At 40.2% G+C, this 15,699-nt stretch overlaps 1 protein-coding gene across 2 annotated transcripts in view; it reads left to right on the top strand.

Moving 5' to 3' along the window:
- The first annotated feature begins 363 nt into the window (after positions 1-363).
- pof1b (POF1B actin binding protein) overlaps positions 364-15,699 on the top strand; it is a 36,486-nt gene continuing 21,150 nt past the window's right edge. Inside the window, exons 1-2 of one of the 2 annotated variants that reach the window (XM_040032520.1) lie at positions 364-988; positions 5,614-5,694. In XM_040032520.1, the coding sequence (XP_039888454.1) occupies positions 617-988; positions 5,614-5,694 (453 nt within the window). In that variant the 5' untranslated portion in view covers positions 364-616. The remainder of the gene's footprint in view (positions 989-5,613; positions 5,695-15,699) is intronic. The other variant, XM_040032521.1, reaches the window with a different exon arrangement.

Raw genomic sequence — 15,699 nt, 5'->3', positions numbered from 1 at the left:
TTCAGTGTTTGTCTGTAACATAAGTGAGTGTTTGTCTCCGCCTAGCGGCTGACTTGCATCATTTTAATGTCAAACTTCACTGGCTACCTGCATTTTCTTCAGGTGGAGCCTATATAAAGTCCAACCTGACATACAACACATTAATGAAAGGAGAACACCTCTTCAGCATTTAGCACAGGTGTACAGGTAAAGTGTTTGGCGGTGTTGGAGGAGCATGCAGCACACATTCCCCGCACAGCCAAGATCAGGGCGTGGTGGTAACTCGTTTATTACAGGTTACAAACTATGTGGCCATTGTGACGAAGCACAGTCAGTTTGAACTTTGTAGGTCGTGAGCAGCGTTTTCGCCCTGCGCCCTCCCACTTTGTGGCGCGCACGCCAGGATTTGCAAACAGAGGAGTAGAGCGCCCGCCTCCCTCAAGAGTTTGGTTTTCCTTTCCAAGCAGTACATTTCTGACCAGACTTTGCTCGGCAGAGGTGGAAGTTAAACTCGGGTGGATCGACTCCTCCGCCCAGCCAGCGCTGACAGACCTGCTCTGTTTTATCCCGCTGTGCGTTTTCCCCACTTCAGCTGTCGCTCCGTCGGTTTTGTGACGTTCTGGGCCGATCCATCAAGATGTCTCAGATGAACAAGAAAACGATCACGACGACGACCAGCTTCAGGAATCTACAGGCCTCTCCGGAGCCGATGGTTACAAGGCTTGTCTCCCCCAGCCCTGTGTTCTCCGGGAGCTCCGTGTCGTCGGTGACACCGATGTCTCAGGTGTCCGCGGTGCCGTACGCGGTAAACGGCGCCAGCTATGGGTCGTTGCGGTACCTGGTCCCTGTGCAGCAGCAGCAGCAGCAGTCCTTCGTCCTGATGCAGCAGCCTATGATGCAGCAGCCTGTGATGCAGCAGGTGGTGTCCCCGATGTACCTGCAGAATATGCAACAGCTGAGCATCAGCAACCAAAACGACTACATGTACCAGGATCTCAGCATGACAGAGGTGAGGCCATGCGCGCATTCAACCAGTATTCCCTCCACAACTCTTATTATTTAGTCAGTTCAAAAGTCTAAGAAATACTGGGAGGCAAACCAAAAAAGGAATATGGTTTACTGACAGCAACTAAGAATGAAGATTTCTTAAGATATGTTATTTGCAATACCCACAATAATCACCCACATTAAACTCTTCTTTGTTGGTGTGACGCAAAACACCACAGAGAGTTTCCAAAACATGAGATCCTTGCAGAAGCTTCATTAGAAATCAGATATCTTCAGGCAGCACTTTCAGGGATTTCTTTTTAATATAAAAATTACTTTTTTCCACCACTGCTTTTATATTGCTTGTAGTTTGTTTTCCATGTGTGTTTGAAATTAATCATCTGACATTTTAATGACCACTAAATAACTATCATTATTGGTTAACACAACAAAACACACCTTTCAACTTTTCATGTATTTTGAAATGTATTTTTCTTTGGACGCCTGGAATGTAAATGTGTCTCTAAAGCACATTCGGTTATCTTCTGTTATTTACATTAGATATAAATAAACTAGACATTTTTCATACTGTTATACTGTTATATGTTTGCATTTCCCCCAAAATAATTTATTTAACACAGTACAGTGGGCTACGTACTGACTGATTTCACTCACTAAAACTAAGCGTTTTACACATTAGAGATAAAAACACAAGCATAAAATGCTAAATATGAGTATCAGTACAGATTTGGTGGTTTTGATGCAATCTACTAGATCTTGTGTTGGTATAAATCAGTTTCTGCTCACACATGGCTGTTAAGCATCTTTAGATGGGTGATTGGTTTAAGTTGCAGTCAGCTATCAGAGCAGGGAGGCTGCTGTGTGCAGATAGTATGGGTCAGCCATCAGGAAAGCATTAGCCATGTAAGCATGTTCCTAATATGGCATCAGCTTCTCATTTCTCTCACTGTGCTGTAAATTTTCTCAAGGCTGAGGTGATGTTTGTGCAGTTGAAGACACTTTTTCTGATTTTCTGGCATGAAGGAGGAATTTAGATTTTTACTATGTAAATATAAAATTGAGCCTTTCCCATTTAATATGGATGATCATGGCTCAAAGAGTTGGCAGTTTGTCTTGTAACCGGAAGGTTGCCGGTTCGAGCCCCGGCTCGGACAGTCTCGGTCACCTATCACCTACTGGTGATGGCCAGAGGGGTCGATGGGGCGATATGGCAGCCTCTGTCAGTCTGCCCCAGGGCAGCTGTGGCTACAACTGTAGCTTGCCTCCACCAGTGTGAGAGTGAATGAATAGTGGAATTGTAAAGCGCCTCGAGGGCCCCGAAAAGCGCTATATAAATGCAATCCATTATACTGCATATTAGTGATGGGAATTCTGGCTCTTTCGGCTTGGCTCACTAAAAAGAGCCGGCTCTAAGGGCCGTTTCGTTCGCGACCGACACATCACTACTGCATATGCTATTTTTTTTTAAGTGGGGTTTAGCAGAGTGAAAATCTGTCATGTGTATCGCTTCATTAGATTAAAAACAATATGCAGAGTAAAGTAAATATCCAGAATAAAGCCAGAAAACATTTAGTTGAAAATTCTTTAACATTATTTTATGTCTTTAAAGAAATGCATGAGTGCATAAATACTTACTTGTATTACAGCAAGAACTTCTGTTCATTATATACAAACCCAGAGAGCACAACCAATCGCTCACATTGAAGCTACACATGGAGGCCGTCGTACCGTGTCTGCAAAGGGGGCTGCTAGCCTTGTTGAATAACTGTTAGTAGTTGAGGTGGGGGTCTTTTCTTTAGATTTAGATACTCTGATTACAGTATTTAGTTTCCTTAACTGATTACCCAGTAAATTATTGCTGTGCTGAAAAGGCAGATAATGTATGACCCAGATGTTCAGGCTTCAGGCTCCTATTAATGCTCAGGTAAAGGCACTTTTTTCTGCTCTTAGCTCTTTATGAGGTCAGTTAGAAAGGAAAATAGTCATCTCAGGCACATGACTCTGGCTGTGAGAACAGCAGCACCATCCACTTGTAGTTAAAATCATCAGTTTGTAAGGTGAAGCCAATTAGAAGAAGCCACGGGCTAACTGATGAATAATTTTAATGGTGAAGTATACAAAGCTACTATAGTAGAGGTAAGAATAATGTGCTTTAAATGTCTTGCATTATCTCCCCACATTTATTCAAGGATTAAGGAACTTTTGCCAGCTCGGCCCATTGCCAGTAAAACAAACAGCTTAAGGCTCGGTCGCTGGCAAAATACGATATGGCATCATTAGCAGTACGTCCTCATGATCACTACCAAGTGCGCTCTAGGTCTCTTGAGTTTTGCCACCTGAGTACACTCAGCCTGAGCTCCGATTTCTCTGAATCTTAATCTTCCTTGATCATTTGCTGATTTACGAGACACCGGTGTGGTCCTCCAATTCCCAAAGTCTTGCCAGCGAACATTTCCCTGCTCCAGTAATTGCTTCCTGAATATGTTGGCCTCTGTGCCTGCAATGGTTTACACAAGGTTTCTGCTGCAGGCTGAAAACATTTGAATTATATCAGCTTTCTACATTTTTATCTGCCTCTTTAATGATGATTTTATTTCATATATCTAGCGTCGAGTGCAGCAGAATTGAAAAACTTCCTCTGCGTCTTTTTTTACTTTGGCTACTTACAATTTCAGGCTCATTCTGCTGCTTAAGCCACTGCATTGAAAGCTAAGTGCTCACACCGTGTGTGATAAAGAAGTGCTGCCACACCCCGTCTGACTGCTGAGGCGGGCACGCCCTGACTTTTGAAGACTCATTTATTGTTCCACCTGATGGGATCTACATCTGCTCAAGTAGACTCTGGTGATCGAGTGTTTAACTTCGTCTTTCGTTTTTTTAATTATTGAAGGAGCTGAAGCTGATTTGTTGTGCCAGTAACTTACAGGACTTTCACTTTAGAAAAAGCTGCCATGCTCTATAGTTAGCTCTTAATGACTGGAGGCTGTGCATGTAGTATAGTAATGTAGTAGTACTACATGCTGTATTTGACCGTTTATCATTTTTAGGTTACTCTTGGCACTCGTTTGCATTGTTTATAGTTCAAGTAATCATCAAAGGTGTTTGTTAACCCTTTATTGACCAAGATTCATAAAGGCCTCAAATACCTATTTTTTATCTTGGCTATAAAATTGTAAAAAGATTAAAATCTCATCATTCAGGAAAGTAAGGGAATAGAAGCAGACATGGTAAATCTAGGCAGAGGGGATTCGTTCTGTCTGTGTTCAGACAATAATACCTTCTGAATGTCTTGTGCTGTCATTATACACTGATTATTCCCATACAGCCCGTCTTCTTTCTTAAACTGTTTAATTTTGTCTCTGTTGGAAACGGTAATGAAGTTGCAGTCATTTAAAGAGGACTTGTAAAATGGGCTTGCTAGCAGGCCCATGGTAGATAAAGGGTTAAACATCATTTTTGAAACAGTTTGTTGTCCAGACGTCTCACTTTAATAAGACTGACTGATTAGGAATGGGAATTCGAGTAACTTACAAGAGCATCCTGGAGAATTGCACACAACATATCACAATTCAATGCCTCAGTGGAGAAGAAAGGAAAAAATAAGAGCCACAAAGTAGTGATTCTCATGGGTAAAGCATGTTTCATTTAAAATACAACATCTGGCGCTGGTGTATTGGTGTACCGATTTGTTTTCTGATTTTTAAAGCATTGCAAAACTTTTAATTGGCGTGTGCATCCGTGTATACTTTTATTATCAATAGATTCATGGGGGAAAATAGCTGAGCATTTCAGATTTCTACTGTGTCTTAGCGGCAAACCTCATGACCCATGGACCGCTTTTTGTCTAATTCACAGCTTGTTTGCCTCATTGGAATGTATTTTGATTTGTACTGGCTCGGATTCAATTTTCGGTTTTGTTAATGCCTTCAGAGTGAAAAAAAAAAACAAGTGTCAACAATTCTCACAATGTCAGGAAGCCCTTTTTTAAAATTTCTAAAGCATACAAGGCTAAAGCAGCTGTATTCGAATTTCTGGCACGTTGTTGCTGGGTAGACGCCCTCAAATGGGAAATAATAAGCTTTCTAATTTTTCCAAGTTGCACTTAACTTCCCAATGAGCTCCATTTATTTTGCACTGTTATTTATTAGTGCTCTGAACTGGATATCCTGAAGGTCATGATACAAAATCACAAATTCAGATTTATTTAAACACACTGTATGTTGGACATAGAGTTTGTATACCATGTAATTATTTATTTGAAGAGTACAAGGAAGAACCTGGGAAACGAATAAGTAAAATGGGGTTGAGTGTTGTAGGACAGTGAGGCCATGTTTGGGTCTAGCAGAGCAAGATTCATGTTACTAACGGGCCTCAGCTTCCGACTGCTCTGATGGCTCAGTTTCAGATTCAGTTTTTTCTACTAGTGGATTCATATTGCATCACAGAGTGGTGCAGCTTGTTTCAAACAGGGCTTCTCAAAGCTCAGTATGAGATAAATGATGATTATTTTGATGGGGTTCAATGGGTTTTATGGGTCCAGTGTCCCAAGGACTGAGGTCTCTTGTAGTTCTCTTTATGTCTGACAGTCTCTTGTTTCTTCTCTCCCTCTTTTGCCGGCTGTTTCAGAGCACCAGCAGGAAGTCTTCATCTGTGTTCAGCCATTCAACCAGTCCTATCAAGAGCCCTGCGACAAGTGTTGAGGAGGAGGTAAGGACCTCACATTCACCCAGTCACAAAAGCCTCCTTAATGGGTACAAAATGCTCTATAAAGCAGAAGTCTCTGTACTGCCTAAGCATTAGCTCATCACTAGGGATGGGTTTTTCACGATTCCGATTCCATTTACGATTCTGTTTAACGATTCGATTCTTTATCGATTCTTTTTTTTTAAAAAGGAGAACACTAAGGTCGATTAGCTTAGAACTTTGTTTTATATCTTCTCTTTGAACAAGATAGAAATTTAGAGGTAACATGGCCTTACAAACCCAACTGTGAGATCTTAAGAGATCCACAGCCTACGGCTCTTCAATGGGTGTCACAGGGTCCCCAGGAAAAAAATTGTAAATGTAAAATAATAAAATAAATATTCTTCTGTAGCAATAACAAAGTATAACATAAATTATTCTGTAGCAATTACACAAGAATATCCAGTAATGTCCCTGCCTACAATTAAACACATTCACTTACCGAAAATCGAGGGCATCTGCTGTGGCAAATGGGTGCAAGCCTTTGACCACAAACTGAGTCACTGCTCGGTGACATTCGTCTATCCTGGCCTGAAAGGAGACGCTACCGGTAGACTGCAGCGAGAACTGCCAGCATCTGAGCCAGCCAGGCTCTGTCTGTCTCATGATGGTCACCTAAATGCACAGTAATGGCAGGTTTTGTAATAAGGCAGATCGCGCTAACATAATATGCACTGTTAGTTGATTATTTACCTGCCGCATTAACGGGAGAGGACGTGCAAACATTACCGCTGCTGCTGGGTTGGATTTCACGAGTCTGGAGCGAATTAAAAACACGACATTCATTTAAGGTGAGCATTTGTGAGCAAATGCTTTTGCATATTCGTAGTGTTTCCTCCCTTAAATGAAATGTCTACTTTGCAAGTATTGCAAGTTGCCCTGTTGTCATCCGTTCTCGTACAGTATAACCAAACTTTTGAGCCTTTGAGCCGCTTAGGCGACATGTTTCCTGCCAGGTAAATGACGCTCCGCAACGTGGTGACGTCATTCGGGGCGACTGGAATCGATAAGGGAATCGTTTGCAAAAATGGCAAACAACTCCAAGGAATTGGAACAGTGGGAACCAGTTCTCAACAAGAACCGGTTTTCGATACCCATCCCTACTCATCACTGATTTTAAAGCTACAAAAGCACAAGCTTCAAATCTATTTAAAGTATATTTAGTTTGTTTCATGGTGTTAAGATGAACGAAAAGTGCAAATAATGATAAGAATAATATTTGAAAAAAGTCAGCAGCAATAGGAATACAGGTCGAAACTCCACCAACAGACATTTCATGTCAGTGATGAACACATCATTAGGAAAATGAGACTGTAGCTTGTTATAACAAGTCAGAGGTGGGTCCATTGTCTGACAGTGTCATTTCAAGATTAAAAAGAAAAACTTAGAGAGAAGAGGTTTTGCACCACACCACAGTCTAGTTCAACAGGTTCACGCTGCAAGCATTCAAGAGCAAGGAAACCCCCAAACTGTGTTTGACATGTAAACGCAAAGGATGGACTGCATTACAGTTATATACAAATTAAATCAACAGTAATTCAACATAAATGTGAAGTTGTGAGGCAGAGAGTGACTGGACAGTTAAAACGTTTAAATCTATCTTTTGTTTCTGCCGCATTTCAGTGAATATTTAAACATGTACATTAGTTGTGTGGTTAGAAACATGCTGCACATTGATGTCTAATCACCGAAAGACTGTTTGCTTGTACCTGAGCATCAGCACCGATGCAACAAAAAAATAATCAAAATTTAAACCCAAAAGACAAGACTTCAACTTGTTATGAATCAAATTATGAATTTGATAATCTGAACACAGAAAAATCTGATCATAGTCCAATATTTTTGATACAACAATTGTTGGTTTCTGTCTGTAGTTACAGACACTTTGAAGTCAAAGCTGTTTCTTCAACATGAAAATTGAAAAAGACGGAAAAATGCAGAAGGGGTGTGGAGTTCGTCTGTCAGTTAGGCAGGGACACACCCATCAGTCTCAACATGGGAACACTAGTTCATCAAAGTACAGTAGCATAGCAAGTGTTTTCTGTTTTTTATCTGGTTTTGTTTTAAAATGAATTCAGCCAGGGGCAACTCATTGCACATGCATGCTTTCTGTGCAGGCAGCAACGCCCTGCTTTACAGTCACACTGTTACCACAGCACTTTGTTCGTAATCACAGGACCAGAAACGGTCACAACATTGACAAACCATGCTGGGTGGGTGTGAAAATTGAGGTGTGTCTGGCCACTTCCCAGAGGCCTTTGCTGTAGGTGGATGCATTCTTTTGATTTGAACCTGCAGTGTCATGTATATGGCTGTTGTTACAGGAGGGAGGATCTTTGATTTATCGAGCTGGTGTGGCATTTTTTCTTGGCACGGCCGAAGAAAATCCTGTGTATCTAAACACACTGTTAAGTCTGTTAAGTCCACTAACAAATTAATCAGCCAGTCCACAGTTATGTAATACTTTGTCACTGACATATTTCCACTTTTATGACCTTTGACTTGTTTATTGTGAAGGTAAAGCTGCTTTTGACCACTTGATAAAAAAGAAATGGCTTGTGTAAATGAAACCCTAGTTAACTATTCCAATGCTGTAAAACTTTGCCATTCAACAAATATTGTACCAGCCTGATTATAGGTAGCTACATTGCCTTATAAGCTTACAGCATTGTCATTTGCATGTTTTGATAGTCTGATGAAAGTATCACAAGCCACTTTTTATCAGCATCGGTGAAGCCCGTCTGGTCAAACTCATTCACTTCCTGTGTTCTTTCTTTGCTTTTATGACTTTTTCATCTTTTTCTATGTCTTCTTTGGCATTTTTGTCTTTTTCTTCATTTCTTTTCACTTAATCTTAGAATAAAACGGTTTGATATGAAAAGGTAAAACCTCGTAATCACAGTCTTTGCTCGTACATCAACCATCTGCAGAGTGTCCTGGAGTTACCCCTGCCTCTAATCTGCTTTCGCTCCAACTTGCTCGCAGCGTTCTTTCCCGTCAGCTCGTCAGTTACAACTTATAACTAATCAGCTTTTCTTGACCTGCTTGAAGAATTCTTTCTTGATGATTTCATTTTTAGTGAGGATAAAGTGACATGAAGCAAATTGTGGTTGACCTGACTTTTTTTTTTTTATCAGACTCAGAAAAGGAAACGTCTGTCAGTCTGCTCCTGACTTTAATGATGGTTTTCATTTTTAACATTTTTTGAAGTCATTTGAAGCCACTTTGAGCACAAACGCCACTCTTACTGTGTGACACATTCTTGGAAATTTGACTAAAACATTTCTCAACACGCAGCATGTTTGTAATGAACACAGACCCACCGGTGAGGCCGGAAGGATTGGAGGGCTAAAATTGTCCATCTCCGTGGGAGGGGAACAAGTTCAGAAAACAAAACCCAAAACATGATGGATTCTTGTAGTGTGCAGAGACGGCTGGAGTGCTGTTGAATGTCACGGAGGCCTTTTGACCTTTGTTATCTGAGGACTGAAAGACATTCCCTGAGCACTTGAGAGCGGTGGGGATTGGTTATTAGATGCAAATGCAGATGCTAATTGGCAGACTGATCATTTACCTCTCACCTTTTTCCATATTCATCATCAGCCATAGCGCAATGAGGCTGCACAGTGTGGATAAGAGGTAGAATCTGAAGCGTAAAGGGAAATTCACCCATGAGCGGCAACCTCCAGGCCTGAAAAGTGAAGCCAATGCATACCTGCTAGAAACTGCAGTCTGCAGGCTGACTCCAAAGGCACATCAAGCTTGTTAAAATGCCCATCTATACAATAGAAATATGCACACTTAAAGCACGATACAAAGAGCTGTTAAGGGCTTTTACTTTAGGGTAAGGTAACATATATACATTTAAATACTATGATCTAACAAATGTGAGGTAACTGCCTCACATCTGTGTAGGTTCTACATCATCCAGGTAATCGTTGAGCGCTTGAAATGAAGAGAACTGGACTTGTGTGTTTCACCTCTCATCCAAAAGGCTTCTTCAGTTCTAAATGATCTGATAGAGAGTCCCAGCTACTCTTTTTGGAGGCTGTTCACATTTTTGTTTTGGTTTGAATGAAGTCATGTTTCATAGGCTGTACAGTGTGTGACAGCAGCAGATAAAATGTTTCCAAAAGCAACACGACGCGACTGATTAACAAAGAGTATCAGTTAACCCTGAATGGAAGGTGTGGCATAACTGAATCTTCTCAAGATCAAACTCTGTTTGGCAGATCTGACTTGTATCAGGCGCCTACAGAGAAGAAAATGAATATAGCGCTTCCTTTGCACTGACCAGGTAACCATTACCGCTGTGACCTACATCATGTTTGTCACCAGCCAAGTCTCGGCTTAAATTCTAGCGATAAACACGGGAAGATCAAAGGAGAAAAAAGTTGCCGGACCAGTTTTGAAAATGTTACCCACAGTGGAAAAAAAACATTTAACCTATTCTCTCTCACACACACACACACACAACATAAACAGACTTCCACAGGCACGCAAGGGACGCTTCTCTAAAATGCATCACTACCTAAAATGCTGCTGTCACAGAGCCAATCAGCGTGCAGTGACCGTAGCACACTCTACACCGCTCCACTGCTTTGCATGCAAATGCAAGTTTACAGTTGCAGGTCTGTACAGGCTGAAGTTAAAATTCTATATATTAGCATATTTATGACCTGGGAGCGGGTTTGACTGTGACATCTGGTGCAATGAAACGCAAATTTCACATGGTAGCAGATTCATGTGTTACATGAAGGCCCCAGCTTTTGCAAGGTATAGTAAAAAGCATGTCTGCACATGTGTTTCTTGCTTTATGTGAAGCGAAATCTTATTGCTTGAGGATAGGATTCATTTTTATTAAACAGGAGGGCTTTTGTCTGTGTGGCAGTAGTTTTGGCCTGTTCATTCACCCTGCCAGGTTCATGTTTTCCCACTTTTGTGCGAAAGCACTTGGATTACCTGCACGGAGCAAGTTTTAGAGCATAACACGGTTCTCTGACGAACGAGAACAGGGGTGCAGCTAAAGAATGTTTTCATAATTACTCTGCTTTTTTCTTCATGAATTAATGCTTATATGCCAGAAGATGTTGCAATCAGTTTTTTTAACAAAATAAAGAAAAAATGAAGAAGAAAAACAGTTGTCCAAAATAAACAGATATGAGCTTAGAATAACAGGGGAGGGATCTTAAGGTTTCGAGACTCCATCTCAAAGGTCATCTTAGGGCAGATTAGCTCCAAGGAACTCCTGTTCTGACTTGGATGAATGTTGGGAAGGAATGTCGTAATTGTTTTAACTTTGAACCTCAAATTTAACATATTTGTCAAACTGTCTCAACCTTTATGTGTCAGTAGAAGGACGAGGAGGGTTTTTACATGTGTCCCACAGGACCAGACCGTTAATAAGGAACGGTACTGTGGAGTCCTCAGGGACAACATTTGGCTGTGGATTTGCCTTCCTGTGAATTTTTCATGTGCTTGCATGGAGTGATTTAAAAATAGCAGCAGGGCTAGAACGGGTGCAGAGGTGCACAGAGACGACCCCGAAGAGGAGATCTGTCTGATTTAATGACTTATGATTCAGCAAGCACATAGTAAATTCTCACATAGTAAAGGTCAACGCATTAATGTGTGGCTTTATAGTTTCTCTTAGGAAGATATCTGATGTGGAAGCAACATTCAGCATTTTTTCTGTCTTTTACAATGGATGGAAACTTCTACATCTCTGATGCCGTGTAAAGAATCAGATTTCAAGGATTCCCTGAAGTATTTCGTGCTCTGACAAAAATTCTCTGCCAAATGAAAAACTACAGGTTCATGAGTAATTAAGCAGGATGGTTGTTGACAGACATGTTTGGTGTGGAGGATGCAGTCTTTACGACTATCTTCTGTGAATGTGATTAGCTGTGTTTGAGCTGAAGGTTTCTGAAGGTTTATGCGCCGATGCTTCCTTAGAGGGTTTTTCTCACAGCTGTGTGGTATGTGAGGTTTTCAAGCCTAATTATAGGATGGTGAAGAAGGGAGTCACATTGAGGTGAAGCAAGAATGATGATATCATGTTTTAAATGTTTAAATTTAAGGAATCTCTTAGGAATTATCACTGTCCACTTTTTTATCTTGTTAAAAAGATCAACAGCTGATCAAACAGGTGATCCACACAGATCCAGCCTGTCTGACGTGAGTTTCCTGTCATATTTTCTGCAGTGTCAACTCCTTTCAAACATCAGCAAGTTTCAAAGAGCTGAAATGCATCATGTTTTTTATCATGAGTATACCATCTGCTCCTCAGTCTTCTCTGCTGATAAACACCCGCAGACACAGAGTTATAACCTTATGCTGCAATCACTTTGGCTTCAGTGAGGTTTTCAGTTGAGTTGACTTCATAGTCAAGTTCAAGTTTTCAAATTTTTTCGTTGTCAGTGTCATGTTTTATTTTTTCTTTGAAGCTAATGGATTATACATTTTGTTTTGGTTTGGGGTTGTGAAAGTTGAACTGCCATTAAATTAGCAGATTAAAAGTCATTTATCAATTGTAGTTCAAAAAGCCGGCACAGCTATGTTGATCTCATTCATGCTTGTTGTCTTTTTTTCTCACAATTTATTGAAGGCACATAAATGAGAGAAATACAGACTGGTGATCTGTTCAGAGTGAGCCCCAGCTTTTGCCCTCTTCATATCCAAAAGCCCAGAGATGTTTTTGTAATTATAGTCATTATTTGATGTACACGTTGTGTAAATAATACTTTCTGGTGTAGCTGGATTCTTGTAGGATATCACTATCACATGTGAATCCGTCTTGCCTTCAAGACAAACTGTGGTTTGGCTGGCCTTTTTTGTTTTCAGTGACTGAATCCATCTTCACGAGCATGCACTACATGTCAGTGCTGTTGCTGAGCTACAAAACTGTGGTTCATCCAAGCATCTAATCATTAAGGTAACACAGTCTGTACCTGTTAAAGGTCAAACTTAATAGTCATAATCACAGAAGCCCCTGCACTATAATTGGAAACCCAACACATGCAGTGTTGCCAGCTAACAAATATCCCACCTGTTCAATGCATCCTGTTGAGTTCCTGTTTTAGTTTTACTCGGTGGCTTCCAGTGTAGGAGTTATTTATTTCCTACTGAGGGAATCTGAAAACTGTGGACAAAACTGTGAACTAAAGGTCTGGCTTAAAACAGTATTAAACTCTATTGTAATAATATCCCATTTTAATGTTTATTTTTAATAAGATTAAAATGTCTCGTGTCTCACTTTTGTGAATGAAGGATTTTACACGTCTGATGTCTTTAAAAATTAAATTTAATGTTTGTTCAGGCTTGCCAAGATGTCGACAGATCAGCAGGCGTCTCTGCCGTTCACATGATGGCCGATTGCACAGCAGAAACTTATATATGAGTCTCAACAGGAAGTTCAGTTTAGGCTGTTTCAGTCTGCCAACAGTAGATGGCTATGTGCAAGCAGCTTTGCAACCCACCTTCACCTCAGTTCCCCATTTTAATGCGGCTTCTGACTGTTCCTGGCTCAATAATTCATAATAATTTAAATTATTTTTTAATTAAATAATTTAAAAAGTCTTAAAAAGACAGACTGAGTCATGCACACACAAATGCGTGATAAGGATTTTTTCTTCAGTATGCACACACAAAGACACTCACAGAGACTCACACAAAGAGGCTTGTGTGGTAACGTGACTCTTCTCTCTCCAGTAACAATCTCTAGTGTTTCTCAGTCACTCAGGCTTCTGAGAGCCTGTGTGGCTCATGCACTGACCTGCACACACACACACACACACGGACGCACACACACATTGACCAGAAGGCCTGCCGTGGTGAAGAAGTGAGGTGATGATGTATTGAGTTACTGCTCTTTGTGGAAGCTCCATTCATAGCCCGTGACAGTCAGCTACTGAAGGCTGAAAGAGTTTTGTTTGCATTCAAAACAGGAAGCTGCTGCCTTTTCAACTTTTTTTTTTTTTTTTTTACCACGTTTACTTAAAATACCTGATTTCTTATCACAGGTAAAAACAATCTTATCTCCATTTAAGAAGAAGAAAATCAACCTGGAGCACCTCAACCATTTGAGATGGTAAACATGAAACGCGATTACTGCTGAAAGGCTGTAACTAATGATTATTTGCATTAACCTGTAGTGACATACTGACTGGTATTATTTTTGAGTAGCTAACACATTTTTAGGCTTTAAAATAGCACAAAAAAGCGAACATTGTAACAAACACTGAGCACTGAGCTCAGGGGTCAAGTTTAATTTCAGGCTCTTTGAGCAAAAAACTGGATTTTTGCTCAAAGAGCCTTAAACTTATTGACCTGATATATAAATGTATGCAATTTGAAGATTTTGTTGCAGTTTTATATCTTTTTGATATCCGTTTGTTTTTTTGTTTTTTTAATCTAAGACGTGTGGGAAGTGGCTTTAAAAGACTGTTGAATCAGTGTGCGGATCCACCGTGACATTCATACCAGTCGTCTGTCGTGCATTGTGAGAGATTTTATTCATTGGAACTACCCACATTGCTACCAAGCTGTAGGTGCATGTTTACAGATAAAAGAGATCACAGATCAACTCATTTAAGTCACTTTAAATGGGACTGGTGAGTGTAGCTGTGGAATATAGTTTATTAAAAAAAGGAGGATATGTACACTTTTGACACTAACCTGTGAAAACTACTAATATTATATAGATTACGTGCCATTACCAGCATGTCTGCTGATAGCAAGCGGCTTGTTTTAGAGTCGTGTTTGTGTCCAGAGTGATCTGCCCGTCAGTCATTTCTACACTCCTTTTCTCTGCAGACACTCCCACCTCCACACTGTTATAGTTTTTGTGTAGCTGCCTCATTCCTTTTGTTTCCCATTTTACTCTTACTGTTTAAGAATTAGAAACAGGAGAAAGTAGTGCCAGTCTTTGGCACTGCTGTGACCTTTGAGCTCTGTGTGGGATCATTAACCAACCTCGAGGTTTCACAGTGTCTAGATAGGATTTACAGCCTGTCAAATACCAGAGTTGTGCGTCATCTGAGTCGCTTGTTTTTTCTTCCTCTGTGAGAACTGGACCTGTTTTAATAAACAAAATCGCTCTTTGTGTGATTTTATTATATAAAAACGTGCATTTTACTTACTGTTTATCATGCTTTTGTGCTGCTTTCATTGTCTGTTGTGCCTCACATCTCATAATACAATACAATTTTATTTATATAGCACATTTAAAAACCAGATGTATGCCAAAGTGCTTCACAGAAACCAAATAAATACAAGTAAATAAAATAATAAAATAAAATAGGTACAAATAAAATATACTAACAGGTGGGAGACTTAACTTAGTACGTAACACAGATCATGCGCATGAAACTTACTGTGGGTTTTTTCAGGATTAGAGGGATGTTTATATTTTCACTTTGCAAAAATTAAAGATAACATTGAGATAAGCCTTTCTTTCTGTTGAGGGATTAAAGTTTTGAAACTTCAGCAGTTTTTTTGGTTTAGTCAGGCTTGTCTCACACAGGTAAGCGATTGTCTTGCATTTCTGGCTCCCCAGAGCTTGTGAGAAGTTACCTGAGCTTGTTGCTGTCTTTCAGGCATTTAAACAGCTTCACTACATGTGTTTTTCTTCCCTTCTCTGGAATTTCCTTGACCCTTATTTTAACAATAGTAACACTCACCTCCTGTGCCACTGTTTCCTGATAGGACTTACACAGCAGTTTATTATATGAGCCGTGCATAAAGGAAACCCGCCGCATTACAACCAAGGTTCCCACTGATAGTGTTTATGTACCTTATATGCTGAAATACTAGTTCATCAGTAAAAGCTGTAAATTATGATGTAATCTGTTGACACAACCTTGCAGTAACGTCTTTGTGTATGTGTGCAGTGTTTAATCGTGTGGAGGGAAAAAACTATTTTTTGCATGAATTATAGAAAAATCCTGCAGAGTTCTTTTGTTTGTAGTC

This window comes from Simochromis diagramma, unplaced genomic scaffold, assembly GCF_900408965.1.
Source record: "Simochromis diagramma unplaced genomic scaffold, fSimDia1.1 OVJJ01000216.1, whole genome shotgun sequence".
Lineage (NCBI taxonomy): Eukaryota > Metazoa > Chordata > Actinopteri > Cichliformes > Cichlidae > Simochromis > Simochromis diagramma.
This window is presented reverse-complemented; position numbering and strand designations above follow the sequence as displayed.